The sequence below is a fragment of the Ailuropoda melanoleuca genome, chromosome 1, assembly GCF_002007445.2.
Source record: "Ailuropoda melanoleuca isolate Jingjing chromosome 1, ASM200744v2, whole genome shotgun sequence".
Taxonomy (NCBI): Eukaryota; Metazoa; Chordata; class Mammalia; order Carnivora; family Ursidae; genus Ailuropoda; species Ailuropoda melanoleuca.
The window spans coordinates 109,439,896-109,460,372 of NC_048218.1; the positions used below are offsets into that span (position 1 = coordinate 109,439,896).

Below are 20,477 nucleotides of genomic sequence, written 5' to 3' on the forward strand. Positions count from 1 at the left end.
AGGACAGAGTGTGGCCTTGCGCAGCCGGGCATCCCGGGTCACGCATGCTGGCCTTGGTGTGACGTGGCGCCTCCGCCTCGCCCATCTGAGCTCTCAGAGCCGGTGGGAGCCCAGTCTTATGTGTCACCCAAAAGTCCTCCTAGCCTCTCCCCGTGACAGTCACCGTGACGGGAAACTCAAGAAAGAGCCTTTCATTCGCGTTTGTGTCCGTTTGAACTATGCGTCCGAGGAGGAGGCGTCTTGCGTGGCGGGTCCTGCGGGAAATGCTAGTGACTAGGCAGTAGATCTGTGTCAGCGGGGGCACCCTGTGCAGGACGGGTGCAGACGGGCGGTTCGGAGAAGGCGCGGCCGTCACCCCTGCCTCAGTGCCCCAGCTCCTGTCACCTCCTCACACAGGACACGGGGCTCTTCTCCACCAGTTCCTCGGTCTCTGCTTGCATTCCCTCCTTACTGCCTCTCATTCGCTTTCCGATGAACTTACCCAGTGCCTTTTCAAGTCAAAATTTGTGTCTCTGGGACCTTGAAATACGTTTATTTCTAAATTATGAATAATTGGTGCACTGGACTAGTACACGCATAATATGAATTCTATTCTTGTTTAGCTGTGATGCTAGTAATATTCTCAGCTTCTGTTTGTTGCTAAAGTTTGTGTTTCTGGCTGTAAAATATTACCTATTTTCACGTATATCAGAGATTTTTATGATTTTTTTCCTCTTCTCTTTTCTCTCCTCTGGGGAGTCCCTTCCCCTTTCCATAAACTGTGGCCTCCGTGTGGCTGTGCCCGTCTCTCCTCACCCCTGCAGGGTTCTATGGCCTGGATGAGTCCGACCTGGACAAAGTCTTCCACCTGCCCACCACCACATTCATCGGGGGGCAGGAGTCAGCTCTTCCTCTGCGGGAGATCATCCGGCGGCTGGAGGTAAGGGGACGCGCCGGCATCCACAGAAATCTCGTGCACTTGCCCAAAACCTGTGTTGGCAGGAGGCCTCCCGACAGGGCGGTTATTGCTCTTGGTACTCCGTTGTTTTCAAGTGTAAGAAAGAGGGGAGCTTTTTTGCTATTTTGTAGATAAAAATTCATGCTTTTCATTTTTACCATCAACCGTAAGGGAGAAAAAGCGTCCCTGTGCGTTTCGTTCTCCGTGGGAGCTTATTTCAGGTGCGGAGGTCCCCCGGAACCCACGGTCTGCCAGCAGGGACCAGGAGCCTTGGGCTGTGGCTAGAGCGGGACTCCCCACCCCAGACAGAGGTCTCTCTGCTCGCCCGCCCTTCTGCTATTTTCTCTTCCTTCTCCTTTCTGGACCTGGTTCACACGGAGCACACTGGGCGCCGCACACATGCGCAGCGGCTACACGGGGCTCCGCTGCCACCTGCCTGTGTCCAGCTCCTCGTCCGTACAGGGTGGGGGGTCCATGCTGACGCTGCCCATGAAGACAGATGGAGGAAACAAGTACTCTGGAATGGGGTTCCCCAGAAAGGACCATGCCGTCACCTGGGGTGCTGTCAGGCACGCACGTCTGGATTGCGGGGGCACCTGGTGTCCCTGGCAAGCCCCAGCTTCATGACACCCAGTAGCAGGGCCCTCCAAGCCGGGCACTGGCATTGCTGCTCACACCCCCATCTGTGACTTGGGTGTGATGAAGGGGGTCCTGCTCCAGCCAGTGGGTTCTGATCAGAATGCTCCCATTGCTGAACAGAATGCTCACATGTGGCTGTGGTGGCCCAGAAAGGTCTGAGCGTCTGTTGGTGACATTGTCTTTAACTTGTGACAAGTGTCCTGTGGTGTCAGCATTTCAGCTTGGCCTTCATCACTTCCCCACAGGCTGTTGGGAAAGTGTGGACACTCGGTGACATGGTGCCAACATGAGGGTGTGGACACGAGGCTGGGTGTGCGCATCAGGGAGGGATGGGGAGGGGTGTGACCATGGGGGTGGGTGGGGAGGGATAAAAAAAAAAAAAAAAAAANCAAGGAGGGGAGGGGGAGGGGTGTGGACATCAGGGAGGGTTGGGGAGGGGGGTGGGCATTGAGGAGGGGATGAGGAGGGGTGTGAACATCAGGGAGGGAAGGGGGAAAGGTTGTAAGCATCAGGGAGGGGTGGGGAGGGGTGGGCAGGATTAGCCAGTGGATCAACCCAGGACCTAGGTGGTCCTTTTCCTCCATTTGCACTGGCCTCACAACTGACTTCAGTGTCTAGACCCGCTCTATCCCAATGTAGCCAGCAGCCCCATGGGGCCGTTGAGTTCTGAAAGAGTGCAAATTATCCGAGTCACTTAAGTATTGAAGAGAGAATGTGTTGATAAATTGACCAAATAGAGTCTGAGAGTTAATTCATCTCTATTAGAAAAATTAAAATTCCTCCTGTGGTCATGTTTTGTTTCTCTGGGATATTACTGACCTAGGGTTTCCCCTGGTCTGAACCCCAGAAACAGCACTCCTTGTAGACCAGTCCTTCTCCAGATGAACCTGTTCACGTCAGGCTCAGAGCCCAGGGCGCCTGTGTCCACCTGCGGGTGTCCCGGGCACCTGGGGCTGGTCTGCTTCAAAGCAGAGATTGGAGCAGTCTGCATGAGAGCTGGCTCAATGCACCTGCCCCTCCTTCCCTTCCCCTACACGGTCTCCAGTGGGGAGCTCAGCCCTCCTCCCAAGCCAGAAAACTTGCAGCCATGCCGGCCCCCTCCTCTCAGGGCACCTTCAGCACCTTCCCTCCCGTAGAGCGGAGTCGGGGTGTGCAGAGCCCCACGCTTGACCTCCTCAGCCTTGAGTCCCCCGTGGCCCTGAGCCCGGCATTTGGAGGGGCAGAGCCCAGCAGCTCTGACTCCGGCTGTGGGACCTTAGCTCCCCCTGACCAGGGCACCCACATCCCAGCCTGTGTGCTGTGCACGTGGCTTCCGGGTATTTGGACAAAGTTGCTGACAGTGGTGTGTACCTCCACACACATGTGTGCACACCAGATTGCTGGCATGAGCCGCCAGGACCACGGGCCGGCCCAGGACAGCATGGCCCCTGAGAAGCTGGAGCAGGAGCAGCTTCGAGACGCCTTCACGCTGTCTCCAGCTAGACAGAGAAGCTAAGAACCAGCCTCTGGAAAGTCATGGCCTTTTCTCCTGGGGATTGAGCCAAGAACAGGAAAAACAACACGTGATCCAGGGCCCGGTAACCACAAGTCCAAGTTAAAGCCAAACTCATGCTCGTGGTGATGGAGACTCGCTAGTTTCTGGAGTTTCCACCTAGTTGTTTCCTTCCAGCTCTTAAGTTGTTCAAGTCAGGGAAATAGTGACCCTGGGGTGCAAGGAGCCTTGTTTTCCTCCCTCCCCACCTCTGTGCAGAGACCTCCCCTCCCTCCCTGCCTACCCCTGTCCTCTCCCCTCCCTTCTTTTCCCTCCCTCCCCTCTTCCCTACTTCCTCCTCCCTCCCTCCCTTCTCTCCTCCCCTCCCTTCCCCTCCCTCCCTTCTCTCCTCCCCTCCCTCCTTCCCCCATGTCCTCTCCCTTCCCCTCCCTCCTCTCCTTCCTTTCCTCCCTCCCCCATCCTCTTCCCTCCCTTCCTCTGCTTTCCTCTCCATCTCTCCCCTTCACCCTCCCCCTCCCTCTTCCCTCCCCTTGCCCTTTTCCCTTTCCCCCATCCCCCTTCCCCTTCATCTCTCCCTCCCTCCCCTCCTCTCCTTCTTCCCTCTCTCCCTTCTGCTCCCTCTCCCCATTCCCCTCCCTCCTTTCTTCCCTCCCCCTCTCCTCCTCCTCCCCCTCTCCTCCTCTCCCCCTGTCTCCCCTCCTCTCCTCCTTCTGTCCCTTCCCTTCCCCTCCCCCTCTTCTTCCAGCCTCCCTCTGCTCTCCCCTACAACTCACTCCCTTCCATCCTGGCCTTGCAACTCAGATTTAGGTCCCAGGAAAACCTTTTTTAAGCTGACAGAGGAGGAGGGTTCCTGTGAACAGGCAGTCTGGTTGGGCCATGTGACTTGTTCTGTGGCTTAGCACATTTGGGACCATGAAGCTCAGGCAGAAGCAGGGGCTGGTGCGGACTCTGCAGTCAGGGAAGACAGCGCAGCAGGCCTATCCCCAGGCTTCTTGCATTCCCCGTTTATCACCTGAGATGCTGTCGTCATAGAAGCACCAAGGCCCTTCCCAGCATGCTTCCTCTTCATCCTTAGGCAAGATCTTCCTCTCTTGGCCAGGACGATGGCGCACGTAGTGCTTGGCGGTTACTGTGAGCTCAGGCAGACCTTCCTTTGTTTTGTAATCATGGAGCTCCGTGCAGAAATGCCCACCCCTGCTCTGAAGACAGGAGTAAGGGGTCCAGGGCACATCCACGCCCTGCACCTTGCCAACCGGTTCCATGTCCGTTGTGGAAACCAATGGAGCATGCATGGAAGCTCTGAGCAGAGCCTGGTGGTCTGAGTGCTTGGACGCTGTGGCTGCTGGAGATGGTTTTGGGGTCTATAAATCCTCCCTGTGCCACGGCAGGGTGCTTCCTTCTTTAACTCCGGTGCTGATTTGGGGTTTACTGTCACCCTGGACAGCTGGTGGGTGGAGGAAGAAGAAGGGCCCTGGTCACCTGCCTCAGGAAGGCGCTGGCCCTTGCGAAGGCCCGCACCCTGAGGCCGGGCCCTCCTGTGGCCTTCCTGCCCTCTCCCACTCCAACTTCCTTTCCGTTGAGCCCATGCTTCCCACAGGACACACGGCCTCCCTCCCAGCTGTAACGTGAGTGCCGTGGATGGGACACACCTGCTCTGTCCAGGGCCCTCTGCTTTGTAATGTGTGCAGTCACACTTCTGTAGGACGCAGTCTTCCCAGGAGGGGTCATTTAATAAAAGCAGAATTTAAAATCTAAGCACCTGCGAGTCTTAAGTGGCCATTGAGCTCTGTCACCCACCAGTAGCACGGTCCCTTCTCTCTCGTGGCACTGGCCGCAGTCGAAACCTTGAGGTCAGGGAAGCTGGCTTCCCAGAAGTGTCCATCCCCTGGCTGGTGCCTCCATTTTCCTGCCACAAAGGAAAGTGCCTTGGCCTCACAGTTCTTGCTGTCCCCTCCCTGCTCTCTGGGCTCAGCGCGACCCGCACAAAGCATCTTGTGGGCCCGCTGGGAGTGAGGGGGCTGTGGGCCTGGCCTGGCACCACAGCTGGCTCCGCTGTCTTTGAGAGGGAGACCCCTGTTCCTGCCAGCTTTCTGGCTGGATAGGCAGTCGACACCCGGGGTGAGCAGCCCTTGATGGGGTGTGTGTGTGTGAAACAGATGGCCTACTGTCAGCACATCGGGGTGGAGTTCATGTTCATCAATGACCTGGAGCAGTGCCAGTGGATCCGGCAGAAGTTTGAGACGCCCGGGATCATGCAGTTCACCAACGAGGAGAAGCGGACCCTGCTGGCCAGGCTCGTGCGGTCCACCAGGTGCGGGCTGCGTGCAGGGCAGGCCGGGGCTGGGGAGCGTACTGTCCCGTCTCTCCGCGGGAGGTCAGGGTGCCACCGACCCTGGCAGTGGCACTGGCCCAGGTGACATGGCGGTCCCTGGCCAGGTTTGAGGACTTCCTGCAGCGAAAGTGGTCATCCGAGAAGCGCTTTGGTCTGGAAGGGTGCGAGGTGCTGATCCCTGCGCTCAAGACCATCATCGACAAGTCCAGCGAGAATGGGGTGGACTACGTGATCATGGGGATGCCCCACAGGTGTGTGCCCACCGCCCCGGTACCCGTGCCCCTAACCACCCCCGCCCTGTGGGGCCTCAGCAGAGGGGGTTAGCAGAGCAGAGGCTGAGGGCAGAGTGCTCCCCACGGGCCACGGCCTTTCTGTTTTCCACCTGCCCTCCTCCCACCGCCGTAGCCTCGGGCTCACCTGCCTCTGTGTCCCAGGGGGCGGCTCAACGTGCTTGCCAACGTCATCAGGAAGGAGCTGGAGCAGATTTTCTGTCAGTTCGATTCCAAGTTGGAAGCAGCCGATGAGGTGAGGCCGCTGGTTTCTTCTCAAAAAACCCACCCGAGACCCTCAGTGCCACTTGTTGCTCAGAAGAGCCGTGCCCTCCGCAGGGGCCGGGGGCCTCCACACTGTCACAAGAGGTGGCAGCCACAGTCCTCCCGGAGAGGGCAAGGCCCTTCTCCCAGGGCCATGGGTGGGAGCCATCCGGGGAAAAACCTTCCCATGCCTTCAGGAAGGGGGGTTCTGGGAGTAGAAATAGCACAGAGCAGAGGGGTCGTGAAGCCTGAGCGTCCCCCTCCCTCCAGGAATAAAGCCCCGTGTTTGTGTGGCAGGGTTCTGGGGACGTGAAGTACCACCTGGGCATGTACCACCGGCGGATCAACCGCGTGACCGACAGGAACATCACCCTCTCACTGGTGGCAAACCCTTCCCACCTTGAGGCCGCCGACCCCGTGGTGATGGGCAAGACGAAGGCCGAGCAGTTCTATTGCGGGGACACGGAGGGGAAGAAGGTAAGGCCGCGGGGGCCGGCCAGGGCAGCCCTGAGGCCACAGTGTCCGGGATGGGCTCCGAGCCCCAGTCAAGTCTCCCACCTCAGGTTTCTGGAATGTAACGAAGTATTCTGAACAGTCTTTGGTGGAGTCCTAGATACTGACACAGTTGTGCCTCCGAGGTGCTCCCTCCTAGGTGGTGAGCTTCGGGGGCGGGGGGAGGCACTCCCGTCGTCACACCTGTGGTGAAGCCAGGCTTGCAAGTAAGAACCTTCTCCGGGGGTGAAAGACGGGAGTGAGGTGGAGGTGGGTTGGGGTGCCGGGGGCAGAATGGGGCGCACCGGCCTGGAGGTGCCCTTAGAGGAGGCAGACTCTCTAGAGGTGGGGCCCATTGTTAGCTTATTTGAAGTTCCATAATTCGAAGTATCGTGGGTCCACTAGTTCCGCGCTCGGAGAGTGACCCAGGAAACTGCTGTCGGCAGTGATGAGCCTGGGCCAGGTATGACGTCGGGGCAGGAAGTGGTTCCTGCGCTGATGGGCACCCCCGCCCATGCAGAGAAGGGGCATGGCCCGCGGGGAGGCTGTCAGGTTGTGAAGGTCACGCTCCAGGTGGAGGGGGACCTCCCATGCGGCTGCTGGGAGCAGCAACAACACGGTGGCTGGGGAGGGAGGGGTGTCACCAGGGCCTCCAGCATTCCCGCTGTCCTCGGCTAGGACACGGCATGTGGAGCCAGGTGGGGGAACAGCATCGCAGGAAAGTCTGTGCAATGTCCTTATTTGTAAGTGAGACAAAAAGCCCTCGAGCAGCGCTCACTTGGAGTGCTGGACACGTCCTGTAAAGCAATGAATCGCAAGGTGAAAGCCGAAGGACATTGAACAATCTCCAGGTGATGGCAGCTATCAGTCCTGCCATGAGACGTGAGGCCAGGACAGGCTGGTTAGCCCCACATGCTTGCCAGGCACTAGTTTTCAGGAGGGCTCTTGCCTGGTGCAGACAGCCCGTCCCTCAAGCTCCCACCTCTGTGTGGGAGTCGCTCTGACTCTCACCCACCCCCAGCCGTGGATCCAGACCCCACAGTCCTTCATGCCTATTCTCCTTGCTGCTCATCCAAAACCCCCAGCAAATAGCTGATTTCTGTTAAACTGAGGACTCAGGGAGCTAGAGTCTGTTAACATGACATTGCACATTTCAGAAGACTTATGTACCCTTTGTACACTTGACCAGGGTTGTTCTGTAACCTGGGAGAAGACGGAACCTGACCCTGTTGGGCCCTGGGGTGTTTGTGGGGAAGCAGCCCCCAGTGCAGCAGGTCGGTCTGCCTGCCCAGAGACTTGCTCCTACAGGGTCTAGGTTGGGCGCTAGGGTGCCAAGGAGCAGTGGGCCCTGTGGTGTCAGCACCCAGCACCATGCTGAGGGAGCCTCAGGGACAGCCGTGCAGCCTGGCAAGGGTCCCAGTTTGACCTCCACAGGAGATCCAGACGGAGGCTCCCCAAAGCGCCCGACAGTGGGAAGCCAAGCGTGTGCAGAGAAGGCTCTGGCAAGACTCCCCGTGGCCTTCCTACCCACCCCACCAAAGAGGCCCCTGTACAAGCCTACAGCCAGAGGCAGAACACATGGGGTTCCATTTAACAAATCCAGATTTTGTCCCCAGAAAGGACACGGTAGGCCTTCCCCTCCTGGCAGGGGACACATGAGGGCTTCCAAGAGCAGGAGCAGCGAGAGTGGTGTCTCGAGGTGTAGGTGTCCGTGGATGCGGAGGGAGGACGGCTTGGAACAGAGTTGGGTTGCACACGGCAGCATCACCGTCCTCCCGTGGACACAGACGCTGAGCAACACCTGTGCGCGCAGCCTGGTCTCCCGGCCGTCCCTGCAGGGGGAAGCAACTCCCGGAGAAGTGTCTCCTTCCAGGCCATGTGGGGCCGCACGCCATGAGGCTGGAGGCTCTGCTGTGCCAGAGGCCACCGTCTAGATGACACGGGGCTCCCCCGCCGAATGTGGGACGATTGGAGCCGCACAGTCACTGTGATGAGTCAGTTATGGCCAATTGAATAGAACAGGAACCCGTGAGCACACGTGAATGCAAGTAAAAGGCAAGAAGGGGAGGCTCTTGCAGAACACCAGCAGATACATGGAGGAGGGATGCCTGGCAGTGCCCAAGAGAGGCCGCTGCGGCCGCCGGGCAGGGGTTGGTGAGGAGTGGGACCCAGATGTTCCCATGACCAAGGGGGACCAGTGAGTGGAAGGGAGACACAGAGCCGGCTCCCTGTCCAGGCGAGCACAGGGACACCTGCTGGGGTGGGGCAGACCAGCTGGGGCGTCTCCTGGTGTGGAGCACGCCATTCCTGGGTCTGGTCATGAAGGCCTGTGGAGATAGGAGAGGCAATGAGCCCCTCCCAGTCGGAACCTGGCCAGCATTGCTCTCCTGCTGAAAGGGTCCCATGGGCCATGACCAGCGTGGCATCCGTGTGCTCTGCAGCAGATGGTGGCGGAGTGGCAGGTATGCCAATGGAGCAGGGCAGGGCTCGGGCAGGGTCTGGGGGTCTTGTGTTCTCCTACCACTTTGTTTTTGTTTCTAAGTTTGAAATGATCTCAAAACGCACTGGTTCTGGAAAAGCAGGCTATGACTCAGTCTCTGGTGGGCCTTGCGGCCATGGCGAGCAGGGCTGTGTTCCATTTGGGGGCTGCTTTGCATGTCTGCAGGTCATGTCCATCCTTCTGCATGGAGACGCCGCCTTTGCCGGTCAGGGCATCGTATATGAGACCTTCCACTTGAGCGACCTGCCCTCCTACACGACTCACGGCACCGTCCACGTGGTCGTCAACAACCAGGTAACCGGGGCCACGGAGGCCAGAGACCCCCTGAGGGCTCTGTGCTCACAGCCGTCTGACACAGTTATTTAAGACAGTTGTTCTCGGATTATAAAGATGTGTCTTTTATAAAACATGTGGACAACACAGAAAACATTTTTTAGAAAGGGGAGATTTTGATGACGTTATTTAAGACAAGTGACGTTACGCTGGAATATTTTCTTCCAGCCCCACAAGCGTATAGGTGGCTGTTCTCATTTACGAAACTGAGGTTTTATACATGGTGTTATACCTGTTTCTCACTCATCTCATTATTTTCTCATGTCTTTATATACTCTTAAAATATTAATTTTAAAGATTTTATTTTCTTTATCTGTTTGAGAGAGAGAGTGTACGCATGCACAAGTGCACAAGTGGGGAGGAGGGTCAGAGGGAGAAGCAGGCTCCCCACTGAGCAGGGAGCCTGATGTGGGACTTGATCTCAGGACCCTAGGATCATGACCTGAGCCAAAGGGAGATGCTTAACTGACTGAGCCACCCAGGTGCCCCTTAAAATAGTAATTTTAATGGAAATCGTTGTCATGGGTTGTTTCATAAAACAGATGTTGCCACATTGTTAGAGTTCTGGGATTCTCATTTCTCAACTGTTTTGAGTAATGCTGTGATGAACACTCTTATGAGGGGATATTTTGGCCCAGTTCTGACCTATCCCTATCATGTCTGTTATTCCCGCCACCTGTCCCAGCTCGTGTGAGCTGTCCTGTGACAGATACTCTGGGGCCTTGGCGTGCAGGCGCTGCACTAGGTCACAGCAGAGAGAAGGCTTGCTTCCCACCCCCTTGGAGCTTGCGGTTCGGTGCAGCTTGGGAGCATGTGGGTGCCGGTCTGGCAGCACAGGTATCCCCCAGGGGTTGATCTTTAAGTGCAGATTGATGGTCCAGTAGGCAAATGACGGGGACCGTGGGATCCAGGCAGGTCTCTGTGTCCAAGGGAGGGGACGAGGCCATCCCCACCGAAGTTTGGTCAGCACACGGCCATCAGCCAGCTTCTGTCGGGCCCCACGTGCATCAGGAGGCCACCAGAGGGAGAGGAGCGAGGGAGTGACAAGATAGTTTGATTTGCACACGTGATTTGTTCTACCTGCAAGGGGCTTAGAGGAAGTGGGGAACAGTTGGAGCTGCCCCAGCGGGATGCAGGGAGGGAGCGGGGAGAACATAACATGGAAGTAAACGTGGCGGCCATTCTGCCATAAGCCCGAGAGCTCGTAACATGAATGGCCAGGCACATCGTCGGACATGAACATAACATGCAGCACAGCACCTACTGTGTGCCAGGCACCAAACTAGGCATACATGGTAGCTCGTACCACGGCTACCTGTGCACTGGGTGGCATCGTTCTCGTTCTCGAGAACAGAAACTGGAGCAGAGAGTGAATAGCTTGCTTAAGAGTCAGTACTCGATGTGCTTTGTTTCAAAGAACAGTATCAGGACGAATTTTGAAAAAAATGTCAAAGACACAGAAAGGTCTAGAAACCAAACAAAAAATGCGTCACTGCAGTATGTTCTGAACAGATGACCAAGAACACAGTGGACTCCTTACTTGTGGGCTGGACTGACGTGCTAACAGGGGAACAGTCTTCACTCTGGAGGAAGAGCAGCAGAGGTCAGTCAGAGTGATTGGAAGCCCAAGACGCAGGGTGGCTCACCAGAAGGAAGAATTTTCCAGTAGTTTCCACACTGGGGTAAACTCTTCCGGATCCTGGCAAATAGAAGAGCTGCGTGACACCTGCAGCATTTTCTCCTAGGAAGCAGAAAGGACAGGCTCTAGTCCCGGGAAAAGCCCTGACCAGATTCTCAGCCCAGGCACGGGACGTATCCACAGGCAGCAGCACTCAATGTAGACACGGGACTTAGATGAGCTTTTTATTGATGTCCTTTCCGTACGGTAGAGTCCAGCCGTGCTGGTGTGTGCTCCTCTGGGCCGGGACAGGTGCACACGGGCGCATGCTGACGCGTCCCCACCGTCTTCTCCCCGCCCACCGCCACAGTGGCCGGTGAATGGAGACTTGCAGTACTGGCTGCGCTCCCCCAGCGAGACCACTCGGTTCACCGGTGTTCGTGGGCGTCGGTTCCTCCGGCCTCTGCGTGGTTCTCAGTGGCACAACCGGTCGCCACAGTGGGTGGGAATTTGGATCGTTCCTAGCTTGGCGGTGAGGACCGAAGTCACTGTAAAGGTTCACGGACCGATTTTGGTGAGCATGCCAGTTTCTCATTCCGTGGGGACCTGTTGCTGGGATTACCAGATACATGGTGACTGTCCAGGGGACTTTACCCAGTACACCCACGCTGTCTGCAGTGAATGAGGCCGGTGTCCTCGCTAGCCTGGGTGTTGTCAGATCTGACAGCCTGCAGTGTCGTGTGTGGCTCACTCTTGCTTCTCCTAAAGACTAAAGACATGGGCGTCTTCTCTGGTACATACCAGCTACTTGTGCATCCTCTGCAGAAGGGGGCTGGGGAAGGCTGCTGGTTTTATTGCTAAATCTCGAGAGTTCCTTATAGCCTCTGGGATACAAGTCCCTTATGTCAGAGATGTGTCTGCAAAGATTTCCTTCAATTCTGTGGCTTATCTTTGTTCTCTTACCATTATCTTTCAAAGACCTGGAGTTTTTTTTATGTGGGTGAAGTCCAATTTATGATTTTATTTCTTTTGTGGATCATGTTTTTGATGCCAGATCTAAAAAAAGTATGCTTGACCAAGGTCACAAAGATTCCCCTTCAGCTGCTGGAAGTTTCACGGTTTCATGTTTTGTGTGTAAGTCTGTGTTGCGTTTGGAGATGGATGTCGATATCCCTTGTTTCAGGATAATCTGTTGAAAGGACTGTTTTTGCTGAAAATGAATTGACCACGAGTCTGGGGTCTGTTCTTCTCCACTGATCTGTCTGTCCTTTCGGCCGACACCGCACCCCCTTGATGACCATGGCTCTGCCATCAGTCTGGAAACTGTGGAGCAAGTCTTCCAACTTTCTTACTTCTTAAACTTGTTGTGGCGATTCTGTCACTAGCTTTTTCGTATACATTTTATAGTCAGCTTGTCGATTTCCACAAAGAAAGCTCTGCTAGTGTTTTGATTAGAAGTCTGTGGAATCAGCATACATCCGTTTGGGTAGAATTGTAGCCTTCACAATACTGAGCCTTCTCATCTGACAATACAGTAGGTTTCTGAATTATTTTATTTTTTTTCCCCTCTAACAGGTATTTTGTAGATCTCAGCATACAGATCCTGCACATTTTTGTAAGGCTTACTCCTAAATATTTGATTGTTTGGATGGTATTGTAAATAATACTTTTTAGCAATTTCCATTTCTGATTGTTACCAGGACATAGAAATAGAATTCAGTTTTGTGTTTTTTATGCCACAACCTTATTAAACTCACTTTTAGTAATTTGTTTGCGATACTGTGGAATCTCTGTATAAACAGTCATGTCTCCATGAGAGACAGTTTTGTTTCTTCCTTTCCAATGCTTGTAGATAAGTGCCTTACATTTCTGTTTCTCAGCCTGTGGTGTGGCCAGCACTGTGCAGAAGTGGGCAGCGTGGACAGCACATCCTCGTCCCGATTTGGAGAAAAGCGTTCGGTCTTGGTGCACCATTCACTGTGGTGCTTGCTGTGGGTTTTCTGCCGTGTCCTTTGCGGGCTAAGGGAGCTCCCTTCTCTTCCTGATTCGTGGACGGTATTTATCACGAATGGATGGTGGTTTTTGTCAGACACTTTTCTGCATTTATTAAGATCACCCTGTGGTTTGCTGGTGGCAGATTCCATCCTGAGGGTGGAACCTTGTGTCTGTGCTCATGTGTTCTTGTCGCGTCTGCGTGGGGTTGGTGTTGGTGTCGAGGTCGTGCCAGCCTCGTGCTCCCTCCTGCTCTGTTTTCTGGACAGGTCTGTGTAGGACTGGTTTTACTTCTCTGTAAGCATTCAGTGGAATCTGCCAGTAGGAGACCTCTGGGCCTAGAGTTTTCTTTACGGGAAGGCTTTTTCCCTTTGTCTTCCATTTTCAGAAGCTTGATGTGAGGTGCCTTGGCATGGATGTCTTTGGGTTCAGCCTGTTTGGGGTTTGCTCAGCTCTTCTCTGTTTGTTTTAACAGCTTTCCAGAGATCTCATTCACACACCACGCAATTTGCCCACTCACAGCATACAGTGGAGCCGCATCTAGTGTCTTCACAGACAACACAGCTTCCACCAGAATTGTAGAACATTTTATCATCTCAAGAAATTCTGTGTCCCTTAGCCATCACGCCCCTGCTCCGTCCTCCCCAGCCCTAAGCAGCCATTAATCCTATCGTCGGGATTTCATCCCTTTAATGAATGCCCCTGCAATATCTAGTGTATGGCTCTGGCAAGTTTCATTCCCCCATTTATCGGGTGAGGGACATTCGAGTTATATCTGTTGGCTGTTAAAACGTGCTGCTGCTCTGGGCACAGGTGTCTGTGTGGCATATACCCGGGAGTGGAAATGTGGGGTCACGTGGTAGCTCTGTGTAACCCTGTGAGGACCCACCAGACTTTTCCAAGGTGGCCGTTTGACCTTCTGCCAGCAATGTATGAGGGTTCCAGTTCTCCCTCCTCTTCACTGACGCTCATTCTTGTCTCCCTTCTCTCGTAACCATCAAAGTGGGTGCGAACTCCTTTCAGTTTGCGTTTCCCTAATGACTGATGACGTTGAGCATTTGCACATATGTCTGTTGGCCTTCTGTATGTCTTCTTTGGGAAAATGTCTACAAAGATCTTCTGCCCATTTTTACTTTTTTTAAAAATATTTTTATTTATTTATTTGAGAGAGCGAGAGAGGCAGAGGGAGAGGGAGAAGCAGGCTCCCCATTGATCAGGGAACCTGATGCGGGACTCGATCCCGGGACCCTCGGTATCATGACCTGAGCCAAAGGCAGACGCTTAACTGACTGAGCCACCCAGGTGCCCCTCTTCTGCCCGTTCTTAAATCGGATTGTTTTTTTATTATTGAGTCGTAAGAATTCTTTATATATTGTGGATATGAGCCCTTTATCAGGTTTATGATTTGCAAATATTTTCTCTCTATGGGTTTTTCACTTTTTTGATGTCTTTTGAAGCACAAAAGTTTTGTTTTCTTGCTCCTGTGTTTTCCTTGAAGCTCTTAATGTCTGTGACCCACTGGCTTTAACTTCCGCGTGTGGGGCAAGGGAGGAATTTCACACGCAGACACTGCCTGTGGAGAAGATGATCTTTCCCCCACCCAAGTGCCTTGGCATCATTCATCTTCTCAAATCTGTAAGTTTATAGCTTTTGACAAATTTGGGGGATTTTTCAAACTTTTTTTTTTTTAACCACCTTACCCCCTTTACCCATGCTCCCCACCCCTCACCTCTGGCAGCCACCAATATGTTCTCTGAATCTGTGAGTTTGGGTTTTGTCTTGTTTGGGGTTCTATATACAAATGAGATCATACAAGTCTTCAACTAATTTCACTTCATGTAGTGCCCTCAAGGTCCATACGTGTTGTCACAGATGGAAGATTTCCTTCTTTGATTTCTGAATAATACTGTATTTTGTATCTCTACACCACGTCTTTAGCCATTCATCCATGGATGGATACTTGGCAATTGTAGATAATGCTGCAGTGAACATAGGGGTACATGTATCCTTTTGAGTTAGCGATTTTGTTTTCTTAGGATAAATACCCAGAAGTGGCATTATTTGATCACACAGTATTTCCATTTTTAACTTTTTGAGGACCCTCCATACTATTGTCCACAGTTTGCATTCCCACCAGCAGTACACGAGGGTTCCCCTTTCTCCGCATTCTTGCCAACACCTGTTTCCTGTGTTGTTATTTTTCGCCATTCTGATGGGTGTGAGGGAGTATCTTGTGGTTTTGATTTGCATTTCCCTGATGATCAGTGATGTTGAGCATCTTTTCATGTGTCTGTTGGCCATCTGTATGCCTTCTTTGGAAAAGTGTCTATTCGGGTCCTCTGCCTTTTTTTAAATTGTATTATTTGCTTTTTGCTAATTTGTATCATTTCTTTATGTATTTTGGGTATAAGTCTCTAATCAGACATATGGTTTGCAGATATTTTCTCCCATCTCATAGGCTGCCTTTTCGTTGTTAATGGCTTCCTTGGCTGTGCAGAAGCTTTTTATTTTGATGTAGTCCCACTGGTTTATCTTTGCTTTTGGTGTCATATCCCAAAAATTATGAAGACTGATGTCCAGGAAGTTACTGCCTGTGTTTTCCTCTGGGAGTAAAAGGTCTTACGTTCAAGTCCATTTTGAGTTTATATTTGTGTGTGGTATAAGAAAGTGGTCCAGTCTCATTCTTCTGCATGTGGCTGTCCAGTCTTACCAACACCATTTGTTGAAGAGACTGTCCTTTCCTCATTGAGTACTTTTCACTCCTTTGTCATAACTTAATTGACCATGTAGGCATGGGTTTGTTTCTGGGCTCTCTCTTCTGTACCTTTGGTCTATGTGTCTGTTTTCATGCTAGCACCACACTGTTTTGGTTACTACAGCTTTGCAGTATCGTTTGAAATCAGGCAACGTGACACCTCCAGTTCTGTTCTTTCTCAGTACTGCTGTGGCTATTCGTGGTCTTGTGATTCCATGTACATTTTAGGATCGATTGCTCTATTTCTGTGAAAACCCCCCCTGGTATTTTGATAGGGATTACGTTGAATCCGTAGATTGCTTTGGGCAGTGTGGACATTTTAATATTAATTCTTCCAATCCATGAGCATGGTATGTCTTTCCATTTGTTTCTGTTGCCTTCAGTTTCTTTCATCAACATGTTACAGTTTTCAGAGGACAGTTCTCTCACCTCCTTGGTACATTTATTCCTACAGATGGTATTTCTTATTTCAGGTATTTATTCAGCCCCACCCCTTCTGTTTCTGGGTCTCCAGTGGCACCAGCGTCAGACCTGTTGTTACAGCCTCTCATTCCCCTCAGACTCTCCATTTGTTGAGATTTGGGGTGACCTCAAGGTCACAGATTCTTTCCTCTCTACCCCCATTCTGCTGTAGAGATCTCCATTCAGGTTTTTCCCCCGTTTTTTTGTTTGTGTTTGTTTTTGAGAGAGAGAGAGAGCGCACGAGCAGGTTGGAGGGGCAGAGGGAGAAGGAGAGAGAATCATAAGCAGACTTCTATACTCAGCACAGAGCCTGACGCAGGGCTCAATCCTGCGACACCGAGATCATGACCTGACCCAAAATCAAGAATGGGACGCTCAACTGACTGAGCCACCCAGACGCCCCCAGCATTTTTTATTTTTCAGTTCTAAACTTTTCACTTCACTCTCATGTCTTTCTCTCTGTGTCTTTGCTGAGAGTTTTTATTTTTTCATGTGTTTCAGACATGTTCATAATTTTCATCAAAGCATTTTTATGATGTCTTTTTTAATGTCTTTGTTAGATAATTCTAAGATCCATGTCATCTTGGTGTTGCTTCTGATGATTGCTTTTCTCATTCAACCTGAGGTTTTTCTGGTTGTTGGTTTTCAGATGAAACCAGGACATCTTGGGCTTTGTGTCGAGACTCGGCTCTTACTTAAATCTTCTGTTAGGACTCACCTCCTGGGCATCTCAGGTGGGGGTGGAAGTCCAGGTTTCCCACCCATATCTTCCGTGACCCAGGCGGGGGAGGGCAGGCAGGATGGCACAGACACTTTGATGCTGCTCCCCGTGTGGCCTCCACTGACACCAGGGAGGGGGTGGATGCCTAACCACCTCATTGCTGTCTGTCTGGATTCCCCACCCCAGCCTTTGTTGGTGAGGGTGGGCGAAGGCCGTGAGCTGGCAGAGTGGTTATTATCTAGAAATGTTGTCTCCTAGGGGCACCTGGCTGCTTCAGTGGGCAGATCATGCAACTTTTTTTTTTTTTTTAAGATTTTGTTTATTGATTGGACAGAGAGAGACACAGCGAGAGAGGGAACACCAGCAGGGGCAGTGGGAGAGGGAGAAGCAGGCTCCTGCTGAGCAGGGAGCCCAATGCAGGGCTCTATCCCAGGACCCTGGGATCATGACCTGAGCCAAAGGCAGATGCTTAACAACTGAGCCACCCAGGTGCCCCCAGAGCATGTGACTCTTGATCTCAGGGTCAGGAGTTTAAGCCCTACGTTGGGGTAGAGATTACTTTAAAATAAATAAATAACTTAAAATTTAAAATCTCAAAAATACAACAGTATTAATTTTAGAAAAAAGAAATGCTGTGTCCTAAGTGCCTTGTTCTTGGTCCTCTGGCTTTTCCTCATCTGTGCCTGCTTATGTGTCTGTGTTACCTGCTTCTCTAGCCCCAGGCTGGGTACGGTAGGAGACAGACAGTCTTGGAACCTGTCACTGAGTCATTCCTCGGAACCTAAGGCTGGCCTGCCTTCTTCTGTCTACCTTCAAAGTTTTGTGTTTGTCCTGCATGTGATGTCCTGGAGTTTGAGCTGCACTTAGCAGGAGGAATAGGGAAAGGTTCATCTTCATCTTCCAGAAGTGGAAGTCCCTATGAGAACATTTGTTTTAAGTATAAATTCAATTTCTTTAGTAAATGTAAGACCATCCAGGCTATCAGTTTGTTCTCGAGTGGCTGTGGTGACTTCTTTAGGTTGTAGAATTTATGGTCCTAGAGTTTGTAATGTTCTCTTATTAGAATCTGTACTGGTATCCCTTCTCTTGCCCTGATACTGATGATTCATGTCTTTTCTCTTTTTTTCTTAGTTGGTTTGGCTTTAGATTTGTTGCTTTCAAAGGAATAACTTTGCTTTCATTACATTTTCTGTATTTCCCTGTTTTTTAATTCATTGCTTTCTGCTGTTTGTTAGCCCTTTCTTTCTACTTGCTTTGGATTTAATTTAGCCGCCTCTTTCTGGTTTCTTAGATCACTGATTTGAAACCTTCCTTCTTTGCAATATAAACATTTAATAACGTTCCAATTTAAGAATCACATTACACAAGTACAGTATAGGTAAGCCATGGTTTTTCAAGCTTCTCGTGGACAGACTATGAAGCATTTTGGTGCCACTTAAGTGAGACATGTCCAGGGGCGAGTACCGCAGGATGGCACAGTGTCTGGAAACTGCCCTACCAGGAGTGACCCAGGAAGCCGGAAGACCCCTGGAAGCATGAGAGCTGTTTTCATCAAAATCAGGGATTCGTGTAGCAAAAGTGTGATGGTGGCGTTAGCACCAGTGAGGAGCAACTCCCAGAAAGCAGATCTCGGTTGAAGGAAGACCTTCCAGCAATCATATCTGCTCTAGCTGGGGACCAGCTGCAGTGTTGAAGGAGATGGGGCTCCAACTAGGATGACAAGAGTAAACCATTTGACTTTGGGGTCTCTGGCTCTCAAGCCAGCAGCTCCACTTAGTGAGGTTTTCCCACTGGTACACTCACTGCCTGATGTCCACCGAGAGCCGTTTTTGAAGACCTCACTGATGCACCAAGACCAGAAATAAAAATTTTCATCACTTGATCAATAGGGAGCTGGTTAAATAATTTATGGCGTACCCATATGTGTGTTATAAGACTTAAATGAATTAACACATGAAAATGAATATATATACAATGCTCAAAATAGTGCCTGGCCCGTAAGTAGGCACTGTGTAAGTTAACTTCAGCGACTGCTGTAATGCAGTGAAACCATTTAGAGGACTTGAAATGGGGGCGCCTGGGTGGCACAGTGGTTAAGCGTCTGCCTTCGGCTCAGGGCTTGATCCCGGCGTTCTGGGATCGAGCCCCACATCAGGCTCCTCCGCTATGAGCCTGCTTCTTCCTCTTAACGACTGCGCCACCCAGGCTCCCCTAAATAAATAAAATGTTTAAAAAAAAAAAAAGACTTGAAATGATCTACAAGATCTGTTAAGTGGGGGAATGTAGAGAGCAGTGTGCGTACACACCTGTCTCCCTATGTCCATGTGCGTGCACAGCCCCACACGTGTGCCTGTGCACGTCCATATGTGCTTGAAGACACGGAAACTGGTAACAGCAGTGGCTATTTGGAGGGCAGCCAGCAGACTGAGGTCTTACCTTGTCAAAGCAGTTCACTTCTGTGAGGTTCTAGAAACAACGTGCGTATCGTGACCACCTGTTAACAGTTCCCTACACTCGTTTCCCTAAATGAGGAGACCCAGATGGGGCAATGACATTGTTCAAGACATGTTCATCAGAATTCTCCCTGGGACATCATTTTTTAATTCTCCTCGGTTCCTGACCATTTCTAACCTTTTCTCTAGTCAGTGTGTTAAAGAGATTACATTAAAGCAGTTAGAATTCCCAGACTTCCCTGAGAGCTCCTATTCTGCTTGTGTTTTCTTTACTCTCTTCACTGACACTTGGACACCACGGATCATGACCTGGTGTGGGGACAGGCCAGTGAGATCTGTAGCAAGAAAAGAGGTGGCTGCTTTCCTGACGCTCTTGTTCTAAGAACGTACCTAGGATTTACCTTCTGAAATTCTCTCCTGAGGCAGCCATCAGATGCTTAATATTTTTCTGTGTTTGTCAGAAACTTAACTGTGCTACTTACAAAAGTAGGAAATAATCCATGTGTCCGACAGCAGACGTCTCGGCATAAATTTTGGCAAAGCCATAGGAAGCAGTACCATAGAATCAAGAAAATAACATCCTTGAGAAATGGTCATGATCTGGTGCGAGGCAGCAGTGAGGGCACTCACTTGCTGCTGGCTGGAGCGTGAGTGGCGCCCCTGCGTACGAGGGCAGTCTGCTGGCGTTGCGGCCTGTGGCGCAGTACCCTTCCCGGGAGCAACACAGGTAAGCTCAGCGTTCGCTGGAGCAAACCTGTGTGGGAATGTGTCCCCCAGTAGGAGAGTGGACAGACGCCAGTGCCGTGAAAACCAAGGGAAATGGAGAGTCTTCCAGATTAAGGAAGACGAAAGAGGGCACAGGGTGGGGTGCTGGATCGGACACTGGGTCGGGGCAGAAAGGTCGGCCAGGCATCATGAGGCAGAGTGTGTGTGGAGACTGGGGTTCTGATGACACATGCTGGGATGTGGAATTGGTCAGACTGGTCAGGGGACGTCCCTGGTTTAGCAAATGGGGGCCCCCTACAACTTAGCCCTGCGTGGCTGGGGAAGAAGAGTGAGCATGCACGCATGTCAGGGAAAGAGCGTGGACTGCAAAAGGCAAAAAGAAACAAGTCACAAGTGGCAAATCTGAGTAAAGACTCTGTGGGAATTCTTTGTTATTCTTCCAACTTTCTCAAGTCTGAAATTGTATCAAAACTGTGAAGTTAGGGGCAAGCC

The 20,477-nt window shown here is 51.8% G+C and overlaps 1 protein-coding gene across 4 annotated transcripts in view; it reads left to right on the forward strand.

Annotated features, from left to right (window-relative positions):
- OGDH (oxoglutarate dehydrogenase) overlaps positions 1-20,477 on the forward strand; it is a 68,687-nt gene that overhangs the window by 39,289 nt on the left and 8,921 nt on the right. For all 4 annotated transcript variants that reach the window (XM_019804647.2, XM_019804648.2, XM_019804646.2 and 1 more), the window contains 6 exons: positions 804-919; positions 5,225-5,379; positions 5,505-5,651; positions 5,835-5,925; positions 6,231-6,410; positions 9,091-9,219. In XM_019804647.2, the coding sequence (XP_019660206.1) occupies positions 804-919; positions 5,225-5,379; positions 5,505-5,651; positions 5,835-5,925; positions 6,231-6,410; positions 9,091-9,219 (818 nt within the window). The remainder of the gene's footprint in view (positions 1-803; positions 920-5,224; positions 5,380-5,504; positions 5,652-5,834; positions 5,926-6,230; positions 6,411-9,090; positions 9,220-20,477) is intronic.